Genomic DNA, 13,012 nt, shown 5'->3' with positions numbered 1-13,012 from the left:
TCAGTGACTGATTAAACCATTACCTAAGCCCCAAGATTCGCCCCCTGGTGTGTACATGTTTTGCTGCTGTGTGAGCACACACACACACACACACACACACACTCAGGAGTGTGAGTTGATTTATGATGGAGAGGAAGCGGTTTCTTCAGTCAATCGCTTCTGAGAATTAATGAGGAATAAAAACTAAAGCTGGCACTCGGTCAAAATACACCAGCAGTCACAGAGAGCTCACTGCTGAGGCAGGGTCGCCTCTATTGGCACCGCATTTGATTGTTAGATTGCGGGTAGGCTATAGATTGCACTGAGCAAAAAGAGCCCCTTACGGCTACTGAAATGCTCCATCGACCTAAATTGCAGTGTTGTATAAATGAGACACTTCCCCGTCTCTTGCTCGCTTCCTTTCTTTCCCTTTTTTGCGATCTCGCCTCCTGCCCTTCTCTTTGATTCAACCAGGTCAGTGGGGCTGCCTTCAGCTCCCCCGGCTGTTCTCTGACTGTGCAGAAGGAAAGGCACCATTACACTTTGTCATCTCAATTCCCTTCATTCAGACCATATCTTTTACATGTTTGAATGCTGTTGTACTGCACAGACCTTTGCAGCGCAATGTGCTTTTGTGGTGTTATTATTACAGCGCCCTTCCTATTCCTCTTCCCCCCACAGTGACATTCATTAAAAGTTTTCCTTGTGCTGTAAAAGAGACTGTAATACAGTTTCTCTCCAATTTTCCCTCTTTTTACTGGATCTCTGTACACTCCTAGGTGTAGGTGTTATACTAACAGCAAGGGTATTATTCTAACTGTTTTATTCAACCACCAAATGACACTGAAGCAAAAAGGAAAATAATGTAAAAAAGAAGAAGAAGAGGGTAGAAATTCTCTTTTTCGTGAGTTGAATAGCGAGATGATCCTTTAATCACATATTTTATCATATAGGACTCTGAATTTTCTGTGATTTTGATGCATCACCTTGTTAGCTTTTGTGAGCTTTTGAACTTCCATAAAAGAGTACACTTCAAAGAGTAATCTGTCACCACTGATGCATAAGAGATACTGCTCAGACAGGTGTAATATATGGAAAGCTAAGCGGATCCAGGCTGTTTAGAGCTTTTACATCAAAAACGTTGCATTACTGTGTATAATTCTGAACCACGTAAAGCCAATTTATCATAGAGATTGCTAGTCTATTTTTTTGTGTTATTTCAATTATTTACTTTTTGCTTGGCTTTCTCGTTGAGTCAAAACTTGTTTGCGTAAGACTTGTATTATGTGGAAATGACTATGTGAATTTTGGTCTACAATGGATTTAAGGATTAGGGAAGGTGGTGGGCTAAGCGATACTCTAACATGTGGCACAGTCCCCCAAGGACATGACACTGTCAGCACATTGCTTACACTCATCTGCACACATACACACACACATATACACAGAGAGGTATAATAGGGTATAATTTAGGGGGCTGTAATAGTGAGATGTGATGCTCGGTGGTAAGACAGCATGCCTAATTCCTCGGTTATGTTATCTCTGAGAGACAGATGTTCCCACCAAAGATTACTATGCACACACACACAAACTGCGAGCGTGCAGAGATGCACAAACCCATTCAATCCTCAGACAATAGCAGCAGTGGGAAGAGTCTAAAATAGCCATATTGACCAAAAACACAGATCAATGATGAAGATGACTTTTCTGAGAGTTATTTACGAGAGTTTCTCCAGAAAACTAATGAGGAAAAAAAACCCTCAAAGTTTTCCCTCAACAAATCTTACATTTAAGAGTCAAATAAATCATAACGGACATAACCTTGCGCCTCACTGAATATTTTAATGATCACACAAGTCCCACAAAGCTGTGGGGTTTGTGTGTCAATTCATCAGCGGGGTTTTCCAGGCCGTGCACACAGTTCATCTATTAGGAAACTGTTCTATAGGCGAAATGGTTTCACAGCAGAGGATAAAGGTCAATGTATTCATGGATGTCAGGAAAACCCTTTGGTTAGATAACATCACTTGCATTACGTTGTTAATTCACAATTTGGATGCACAGCCACAGCGTTAAGAACATGATGGGGATGAAGGACGCACAGTTCCTGTCAATCCTAAAGTCAGTCGAGACGATTTTGTCCGATCGTCTTTGTCCTGCTTATCTGATTTTCTGTCGCCTCCTAGGCTCTTGCTTAGCATCCCAGAATATCCATGAGCCTCTCCAGCATCCCGAGTGCCCAAGACTCAAAAAGAGCAAAAAAACAGCAGCTTTGAAAGGGTGAACAAATTGCTTGTATACCCTAAACCAAATATGAGTGCTTAAGCGTGACTTCAAGGGGACAGTTTACATAAATGAACATGTGAATGTGCGTATAAACAGTCAAACTACCTCTCAAACTCTTTTCTCCTCTGAGCTTTGATCCCCCTCCTCCTGCTTCTGTTTAACTGGTTTCAGCATTAAGTCTCCAGATTCTGATAATTTCCCCCTTAATCCCTTCAGAGGAGCACCCTGCTTAACTCTCTAATTAAGTCAACGACACATTCACCAGCACAGGATAAACAGCACACGCACACAGCTAGGAGTATCTAGCGATCTGATGCACGGACAACTGGTGGTTCCTGGATTGGGGAGTTTGTGTGTGTGTGAGAGAGAGAGAATGAGTGTTTGTGTGACTGTATTTCAATGATTAAGTCCCAATCAGGAGGTTGTTATGACAACACATGCATCTTTAAGCTGTTAATCCAGGATTATTCTCCCCTCCGCTCATCTCATTACCGTCGATTATTAAATAAATTTTTAAAAAAAAGAAAGAAAGAAAGAAAAAAACCCACATACAAATGCACACAGACACACACCCTAATTATGGACTGGTTTCTCTGGAGATTGGAGACCTTTGCACTGTGTGTTCAAAGACATTTTTGCACACAGGTAAAAACAACTTACTGCATCTCAGACATTACCTATATACACAATGAAGCGATCACACTTCATAGATAAAAAGGCATGGCCATATATTAATAGAAGTATGATTATTACTGTATTTTTGGCACACTCAGAGACCAATTCTGGCCTTTCAGAGAGGAATTTCCAGCCAGAGCTGGAAAGAAAGCAAGCAAACAGTGAGTGTCCTTTACCGGTGATTGAATGTGTGTCCTTGTGTAGTATCTGCACACCCCTCTCTCAGCGAGAGAAAGTATTCCTGCGGTGCTGAAGCTGATGCACAGGTGAGAGAATGGCCAAGGATTTTGAGATCACCTAAGGCTTTGTGCCGACTATGGCCCACTCACACTAGGTCAGCTCAGAATAACCAGAAAGGGCTGACCGCCAGTGCTCACTCGCCCCTGGAGTCATTAATCACACCACACCACAAATGAGCCGCATGGACGGACACACACACACGCACAGAAAAAAAACACACACACAGTGGAGCTTGTTTTAATTATAAAAGGCAAATGCTAGATGACAGCATCGCTCCAGGTAGTCATTCCTCAAGGCCTGCACTGGTACATTACCATGTACCAAACATCACAGACATTGAATATTTCTGAGCAAAGCCCAGTCCACAAATAACAACACATCAGATCACATTAAGCTACGATAATCTGCTGCATATACAAATACACACACAGCATTATATCTGTAACTTTTCTCCTGAGCTGTATTTTATGCTCCTTAAACACTAACGCGCACTATCAACTCACACTATCTGAACCCCCGCATTCCCAAACAGACCTCTCAGCTTGCAGTCGGGTCACTATCGGGATCGGGATCTCAGATAACGTTCCCATTTACCGGTTATGAAATTCTTCAAAGGGGCCGTGCAGCAGCGAAAGCCTGTGGTGTGTCATGTTTGTTAACAGGCATGGTGCATGGAGAAATACTCCGTGGAGGTTGTGCGTTGGTGAATGTCTGTCGCATGGAGCAGTCCCTCCTGCTAAAGGCATCTAGGGAGAAAAACTCGACACGCACCAAAAATATATCAAAGCGCAAAAGTCACAGCTCATACACCTACATAGAGACACGCATTCTCTATGCTAAAAAAATCTAATCAAACAGATGCTTAAAACTGAGGCAGCTAAGAGACGCCGACTGACTGCCTGCATGTTTGAAAGGCAACAAAAGGATAATACGATGTTGCAGTGTGGAAAAACTCTATCCAAATTTTTCATACATTAGCTTTCAAACATGTCATCATCTAGTTAACTGCCATGTTGTGAATGTTTCACACTTTGGGTTTTTCTGCTGTTGATAAAACTGTTCGAGCGACATAATTATCTTGCCACACACATGCACGCACGCACACAGTCACCCACTCAGATTTCAAAGCACTCTCTTCACCTTGCTGCACTCGGCTCTAAAGAAAGTGAAAAGCTTCTGTCCGTTATTGAGGTACGACAAAACATAACCCTGCCTGAGCATTTAAAAGCTAGTTTCTCCTTTCTGAAAGGGCTCAAGTCACTTTCAACAGTCAAGCTCAGAGAATCGCTTTCTGCATCAGGTAGTCAAATTCTCTTTTATGTCTTGTTGAATTAAATGAGCTCTAAAGCAGGAGAATGAAATGAAATGCACATAAACTTAACATAACAGAGCTGCATGTAAAGTTGGCATTTCGAGTAACTCTTACATGAGATGGCTCACTCTGCACTCTCAGAGGGGAACGCTCCTGCTGTCGTACTGAGGAAGAGCTGAAGTAATTAACATGCTCCCTTTGTGTTGTTGTTTGTATGTGTCGTGTATGTTTGCTTGTAGAAACCGAGCGTGGGTGCGCATAAGAGGTAAAAAAGCCTTCAAAGGTGCTCAGCTTCTGCTGCTGCTGAGATGTAAAGCTTTAAAACTCATTTCTTAATAAACTTCTGTCAAGGAGATTAAGGGAAGCATTACTCAAGTACGGACTTATTTCAGTGAAAGCATTAAACAACTGGCTGAAAGAGATTGAGGAGACTGCTGCTTTTAATGCCGCTCTTTTGTGCATATCAGTGGATTTCAGATTTAATCGTTGATAAGCAGGTGGAAGAGGAAAACCATTTAAAAAAAGGCACCTTTGAGATCTCATGAACTACAGAGAGACATGATGGGAGAAAAGTGAAATCACAAAATACAAGCAGGGAGGTGCGGTCAGTGTTCCATGGGTGCTTCTGCATCCTCCTCTTCATCATCATCACTACAGGGTTCAAAATCTTCATCCAAGGCTGGATCTGCATCCTCTCCCTCCACCTCTCCCCCCAGCTCGCCCAGAAGCTGCTCCACGTGCTCCAACATCGGCTGGTCGTCACATCGAAGCTTATTGTACAGCTGGCAGAGCGAAAAAGACAAAAAACAAAGAATGATGCAAGCGTATAATAGAGTCGTGGGTACACTGGAAAACATGAAAATGTTGACTAGAACGTAGGTTATAAAGCAGAGATCCAAACAGAAAGTGCAAAATTATACTGTAGAGGCAACTGAAGTAATGATATGGTGAGTGAAAGGCTCTCAGCAGAAGCTTGGTCACTACCACATTCATAAGCAGGAGATTTGAGTTGAGGGAAGTAAGCAGCCCTCAGGTTTTAAGTCTCTAAGTGTCGGTTAGGACATTTGAAATATCCAAAATCATCTGCATTCTGTCAGCACAGCAGCCCACAAAACGCTGGTAAACAGTTTTTGTCTTTATTTTGGCAAATCAGCACATTTGATGCACAATCCAGCCGAGGAGGCAGAAAGACCATTTATCTTCCTCTTTCAACATGCATGCACACACAGACACGGAGAAATGTATCCTGAATCGAAGCGCATATGGTTGTGTTATAATCAGAGTTACCCCAGTGAAACACGCTGTGAGAAAGCAAGATAGAAAACTCCCGTTCTCTAAGCAGCTAGTAGATTTATCTCTGGTAAAATACTCTGCTTGTGTGTAATTGCTGAACTTAAAATGGAGCTGGGTGATAAAACTACTCGGGCTACCAATAAGGACAGCGAGCACAAGACTACGCTTCTGTGTGCAAATACATTACATAAACACGGGAGAGAGGATGCAGCGATTCATATTTTTGCTGCTCTTTCCAGAAACAAAACTAGAGAGGGGGGAAAAGGCAGTTGGTGGATTTATATAATCTAAGAATATAACTCTATTTCGTCTACCAAATGCAGTTAAAACCAAGCACACAGTGTTTTATGCTCACGGACAATCAGCAGCTGAGTGCCATCATTCTTACTAAAAGTGTAACAAGGCCAGGAGAGTGAAGAAGAGTGTGTGTGACTGCTTTGCCCCAGGACCAGTCTCTAAGCAACAGCAGGTCCTGACAGGAGACATGCAGTCCCATGGGAACTCATTTGGAGCGTTAGAATGTGCAGAGTGTGTGTGTTTGTGTGTGTGTGTGTGTGTGTGTGTGTGTACTTAAGTGGATGCTGTCTCTGCAGGTTGGAGCTCCAAGGAGGTGGAGTGTGACCTAGGTCCAGGCACAGGGTCTGATGCAGAGGGGATTTGACCCTCTCAGACTCTTTAGAGCACCACACACACACACACACACACACACACACACACACACACACACACACACACACACACACACACACACACACACACACACACACACACATTCTGCCAGTGTCACTCTGAAATGCCTAGAGATGTTTTTCTACACCAAACAAAGTTGGGTTGGGTTTATACTAGATTTGCCTCAATACCCAGAATAATTGCACACTGCAGCCTTGGGTAATAAGTAGCGGGCAGTGGATGTCTTTCAAAAAGGAAATAATCTAGCAGATACAGTGAACATCTGCAAAGGTGCTCTATGTTCTACCATACTGAGCGTTACTTGGAAATTGTATTTATATGTAGATATACGTACTACAAATCAATAGCACATTGTGTCTGCTGGACAGGGTGCGATTATTCAACGTGATACTTTCAGCTAGCTAAACAAACCAGAGCTATTCTTTACACATTCCGCAATGAGTGCTGCTGAGATCAGCACTGCCGTCGCAAAAAAACAAGCATTTCTCATTTACAACAGCCTATGTTTTTTCTTCTCCCTTTCACGGCTCAGAGAGCTGCCTGAAGAGGGAGGGAGAATGCGGCTGATCGTATAACTTTTTCATGGTCCACTTTGCTCTACTTTCAAGCCCTAAGTCACTGCCCAAAGCACGCTTGAATAGGGACATAACGACTCAGACACACTCACATACATGCAGCATATTATACACCTGCACATACAGAGGTGTACCGACAGCGATGCGCGCTTGCTATTCCTTTTTTAAGCTGTTGTTCAGAGGTTGGTAATGTTGATCTGTCTGTCAGATGTGAATACAGCTCCATCTGATGTTTGTGGGTCCAAATATCTCAGCAATTATTAGATTATTTGCCATTACATTTAGTGCATGCATTCAAGAGGGTAATGACCAAAGACTTGGCTGTGCCCCATATTCAAAGATATATCTCAGTATCTATATAAAGGATACGTACCAAATTTTGTTCTACCAGGGTGATCATCAAAACAAAATGTAACTTCTGCCAACATATATTGGTTTATAGCAGCATACCTGCAAAAGTAATGATACTCTTCAGCCTGTTAGCATCTTTACCAACACTGACAAGTGCCTTAAGTATTTATTTTAAACTGGTTGTTTTCCATCAACTGGTCGTCACAGCAGTTCATCTGCCTCACCCCATCCCTAGCATCCTCTTCTGTCAAACCAACTCTCTACATGTCCCCTCTCACTTCATCCATAAACTTTCTCTGAGGTCTTTCTCTTTCCCTCCTGCCTGGAAGCTCCATATTTAACATCCTTTGTCCAATATATCCACTACCCCTCCCCTGCACATGTCCAAACCATCTTGCCTCGCTTACTTTGTCTTCAAACTGCTCCGCCTGAGCTGTCCCTATGATGTACTCATCTCTAATCCTGTCCCTTCTGGTCACTCCAAACTAAAATCTTGGCATCTTTAAGCTTAAACCAGTGTTATGACTAAATAGAGCCTCAAAGAGTTCAAAGTGTGGCCACATATTTTGTTATTTCATCATGGGACATTCCTGAAATGACAATTTTAATTAAAAGATGGTGAGTTGTAAATTTGATCGAATATCTTTAGAATTAACTTAAAAAAAATATCGAGTGCACATAAAATGTATTAGTATTGTATGTTATTTCTTAAGGTTCAAGAATGTTTCTGCTGTGCCTGTTGCCAGTGCATGTTCACCTGGGAACTGGAGAAAAATAAATTGAAAGTTATAATTCATCACTGAGCTCCAGGTTCTCCGACATTTAGTAACGCGATCCACTATAAATCAACATGGCAGCACTCAGTGAAGAAATTTCTGCTGAGAAGAGTTGGCAAGTTTGAGCTCATGATAACGACAGCATCAGCTCCGATCACCGGTAATAGAATTGAATGGGCCCATGAAATTTAATTCAAAACAGAATTATGTTTATTTCAAGTAAGCAACGGTGCTTTGGGAGCTGAATGAAGCCTCATTCTGTTCATGGTCATTAAATAAAACCTGCAGGGGCCTTCTGCTTGTTTTGAAATATCGAACAGTAAAGAAGAAAAAGTCAAAAATGCATTAACTCAACACTCCAATTAAGCAAAGACAAAGATGTCTGATGTGTTGTTCCTTTTTTTTTTTTTTTTTTTTTTTTTTTTTAAATGACATCAGAAACAGCAGTATGCGACATTACGTGATGGCAGAGCTTCAGTTCATCCTTTGTCATTTTTTTTTTTTTTTTTTTTTTTTTTTTTTTTAATAAATAGGACAGGGGGAATGAATGAGAGAAAGAGGGGGAGAGAAAGAAAGAAAACCAAAGGGGAGAAGAGACGGTGAGAAGGGGGGGGAAGAGAGAGAAAAAAAAAAAAAAGAACTCCTGGGTCACCTGTATGGAGAAAAAAAAACAAACAAACAAAAAAAACAAACAGAGGAGACAGCAAACAACAAAGAGTAACATAATAATAGAGAAAACAAAGCACCATCACAATAAACTAGCTAGTCATAGATATCAATATTTACTAAATAATAAACGATATTGTGCAGCACGCAAGATAGACAGCGCACAGTGTGCTTTGAGGCAGCAGCCAAGAAAGCTTTAGTCCGCGTCTGTGAATACCCATGTGTGCATACCTGTGTGGATCAGCATGCTTGCATTCCAAAGGTTTCTCCATGTAATGATCTGCTAGGGAGTGTGGGGGGGCCACAGCCCCGTCCTCCAGGGTGTGAAGCGGGTATGGAGGAGATCAAAACTCCAGACATCCAGAGGCCCCCAGAACACAAGAGACCATGGAAGACCAACAGAGGGGCAGCCGCGCCACTGTTCCAGTAAGAGCTGAGGAGAGTCCCAGATGAGGGCTCGCCCAGCAGCCGCGGAGCAGAAGTCAGGGGGAGTTGCAGTGACGCGCCCGTGAGCTCCGCCGGCCCCCAGCTGTGCCTGAGTGACCGAGCCCCAGGCCGAGAGGCCGGGGGCACCCCACCTCCAAAGGGGCCCGAGCGAGCCCCAGGCCCCAGGCCCCGACAAGCGGCCGCCAAGGAGTGAGCCGGTGTGTACCCGGACGCCCACCCCCAGACACAAAGAACCACCAACACACCGACACCTGAGGGAGTCCGCCACCGGCAGGGGAAGTGGTGGTGGGCCCATGAAATTTAATTCAAAACAGAATTATGTTTATTTCAAGTAAGCAACGGTGCTTTGGGAGCTGAATGAAGCCTCATTCTGTTTATGGTCATTAAATAAAACCTGCAGGGGCCTTCTGCTTGTTTTGAAATATCGAACAGTAAAGAAGAAAAAGTCAAAAATGCATTAACTCAACACTCCAATTAAGCAAAGACAAAGATGTCTGATGTGTTGTTCCTATGGTAGGAGTCAGCATAGATTAACAGGATTGTCCAGCACGAAGTGGACGAAAGTCTATTAAGCACAAACGTACCCTTCGCAGAAAATATATTTTCCTCTCATTTTTTGGTAGAAACCTTTTTTTTAGAACTCGCACAAAAGGACAGGCTGATTACGCAGTAAAAGCCTAATCATTCCATCATTGTTCAACTTTTGCTCCACACCTGTGCTTAACTTCCACTTTCATCTCAGCCTTTATTTCATTTGGTAATACCTTCATTCTCCCAGCTTGTGTCCTGACTATTTTCCCTCAGTGCACTTTCCTTTTGCCTTCTTTCACTTACATTCTTGCCAAATGACCTTCCTGTCAAGGAGGCAGACAGGTCTTCTTACGCTCATCAAGCACTTGTACTGATGCGAGCGCACACACACACACACACACACATATACTATTTTGAAGAATGATGGTAAAATCTTACTCTTCTTTTAAGTTTCTCCGTGACTACAATCAAGTTATCACCATCTTTTTCTTTGCCAAAACACAGCACTCCCAAAAACATGAGAGCTATAATTAAAGTAATTGTTTCAAAACATTTTCTACCTTTTAACTTCTCTGTATCACTGTCAGCAAAAACATCAACACACTCCGTCACCAGCAATGGTGCTTAGAGCTCATCATATCATCCACGATAACAACCCCTAATAATTTCAGACATGATGGAAAAGTGTGCAGAACAACCACATGTCAGCCTCAGATGACAATTTGCTACTTAAAAAAGAAGCTGCTTCAACAACCCCCAACATCTTTCGTGGGAACCCAGAAAACAGTTCCCATGAAGCAAACATGCTTCAAGGCAAAAATCACTGTGGATTAGAACCACACTATGAAGGACGAGGAGCTACTAGCAGCTGCAGATGCGCGACCCAAAGATAAACAACCAAGCATTGCTAGCTACTGATTAGGGCTGAACGATTATGGAAAATAATCTAATTGCGATTTTTTGCCCCAATATTGCGATGCGATATGCGATTATTTTTTAAGGTCTTTGTCTTCTGTATTATTAAACAAAGACAAGCAATACATCATATAGTATGGCCAATACTATATTACATTAATTTTAAACTGTTCTTTCCTGGAAGACAGACCTCTGTTATGATGACATGAGGTGATGCATGAATTGATGACTGACATTTTTATTTAACTTCTTCAATCACAACAGTATATTTGAACATACACAATAGTTTATTTTTAGCTTACAAACATCTGAGCATAAAGTGCTGACAAGGAACCCTGGTGTAAACATTAAAATGAAAGTCAGTACAATGTGCAGATTGCAGAAATATACATAAACAAAATCAGTGGCTTTACCACACTCAGTTTTTCGACATCTGTGAACTACTAGACAGTCATTCAATTAAAAAATAATATTAAATAAATAAAACTAATAAATAAAAAATACACACATCTTACTGATCTCTGCAGTCAGTAACATTACACATAAAGTGCAAACATAATAGCAATTGTATAAACACACACACAAACACGCCTTTAAAGTTTAAAGGCGTGAAATTGGACGGTCTAGCCTTCTGAATCAGAAGGCTAGTTCTGATTAGCGTCACCGCTGTCTCGGTGGAGTTTAATAAACTCGGCCGTCTGCTTCTTGCTATCTAAAATATAACCAGACACTGGCGTAAATTCTCGACTGTCTCATACTTCTGTTTAATAAGTTTTCTGTTTGACGTTTAGTCAGCTGTGTGAAAACCAAGGAGGAACCCACCCGGGGGATTAATAAAGTTTTATTTTATCTAATCTAATAACTTTAATCTCAGCCAAACCGATTTACTCACGAACAAACAAAACACTGAAAAAAGCCCAACAATAACATTTTTAGGTTGTCTAAGTGACTTATATATTACGTTTAACCCGAGCAGCGAAACTCCGCGGTGATCTGAAAATGATGTGCCGGGAGTTGTGCCGTTCTCGGCCGCATCAGTAACCCTCGAGCTCCCGGCTAGCTGTCGAGCTGGTGGGTAGCAGACGCCTCTGAAAACGTCGAAGCACTTTTGCAAATATGGGATATCTTGATAAACCGAGCAGATATTTGATGTTTACACAACTACTTTCTCGCCTGAAAATATTTTAAAAGTTTATTTTGTGACCCAGAAAGATTAGTATGAGTAATTTTAAAACTTAGTAGCGGCCGCCATTGTTGGAAACTGGAGTTTGGCTGGGCCGCGCTATGAATTCTGGGATATGGTAGTAATTTGGACAGCCTTCGGTGCGTCGCTGTGACGTAATCGGTCTACAAATGCGGCCTCAGGAGGATGCAGCCCATGAATTTGGACATGTCCAGAGTATAATCGCAGCCTTTGCGGTTAGAAAATTGCACTTGATCATGTCGCGATATTATCGCAAATGCGATATATCGTTCAGCCCTACTACTGATGAAGCTACATGGTAGTAAAGGAGGGCTTCAAGCAGCTGGTTAAAAAGATAAAACATTCCCAGGTATAAAATGTTTCTCAGTTGTATTGCATAGCTCCTGAACACTCACAAGGTTAAGTTACTTTAGTCATTGTTTTTCTAAAGTGCTACAATTTCCAGAAAAACCCATAAATTCAGCTACTTTTATGCTTACATTTAACTTGGATATAATGGTGTGTCACCACTAGGGATGGGTATCGTTTAGGTTTTATCCGATACCGGTGCCAAATCGGTACTTTTGAAACGGTGCCGGTGCTTAAACGGTGCTCAAACCGGTGCTTAAAGAATGGAGAACACAAAATTGGTCCAAAAACCTCTCATGTTCAGCTGTTTTTTGTAAAAATATAACAATGTTAGCCTTTTCTGCAGCTATGGGGCATATATGGTATCACTCTTGGCTGGAAGCAGTGCTTAAACAATGGAAAAAACACAAACTTTGTCCTAAACCTCTCATGTTTAACTGTTTTCCACTTTTTCTTTGGTCATTTTAGCCTTTTTAGCCAGGGTGAAGGGAGTATCTGCCATCAAACAAGAAGACAGTAGCATGTAGCTATGATGATGTTTGCTAGTTCACCTTACATGCATTAATGTAATAACGTGGTTAGCCTACTCACGCAGAGAAGAACGGCTGCTGCTGCCGTCATCATCCCTGCTACACTGGCAGGGCTAGGGGCCAGGACTCTCCTCTTCGTGTTTTTGGGGGATGTTGCATAACAGGCAACCCACCCGCAGTAGATGTGCTCGGTG

General features: G+C 42.1%; 1 protein-coding gene across 2 annotated transcripts in view; it reads right to left on the bottom strand.

Annotated features, from left to right (window-relative positions):
- Positions 1-3,401: 3,401 nt before the first annotated feature.
- The window catches only part of LOC146698537 (uncharacterized), a 34,559-nt gene continuing 24,948 nt past the window's right edge, over positions 3,402-13,012 (bottom strand). For both annotated transcript variants that reach the window (XM_085473694.1, XM_085473695.1), the window contains exon 11: positions 3,402-5,274. In XM_085473694.1, coding sequence (XP_085329820.1) covers positions 5,098-5,274 — 177 coding nt within the window. In that variant the 3' untranslated portion in view covers positions 3,402-5,097. The remainder of the gene's footprint in view (positions 5,275-13,012) is intronic.

The sequence above is a fragment of the Copadichromis virginalis genome, linkage group LG11, assembly GCF_057382275.1.
Source record: "Copadichromis virginalis isolate Kocher_CV1m ecotype Utaka linkage group LG11, C_Virginalis_male_GT1.1, whole genome shotgun sequence".
Lineage (NCBI taxonomy): Eukaryota > Metazoa > Chordata > Actinopteri > Cichliformes > Cichlidae > Copadichromis > Copadichromis virginalis.
The sequence above is the reverse complement of the archived record's forward strand: the minus strand, read 5'-3'. Positions and strand labels throughout refer to the sequence as shown.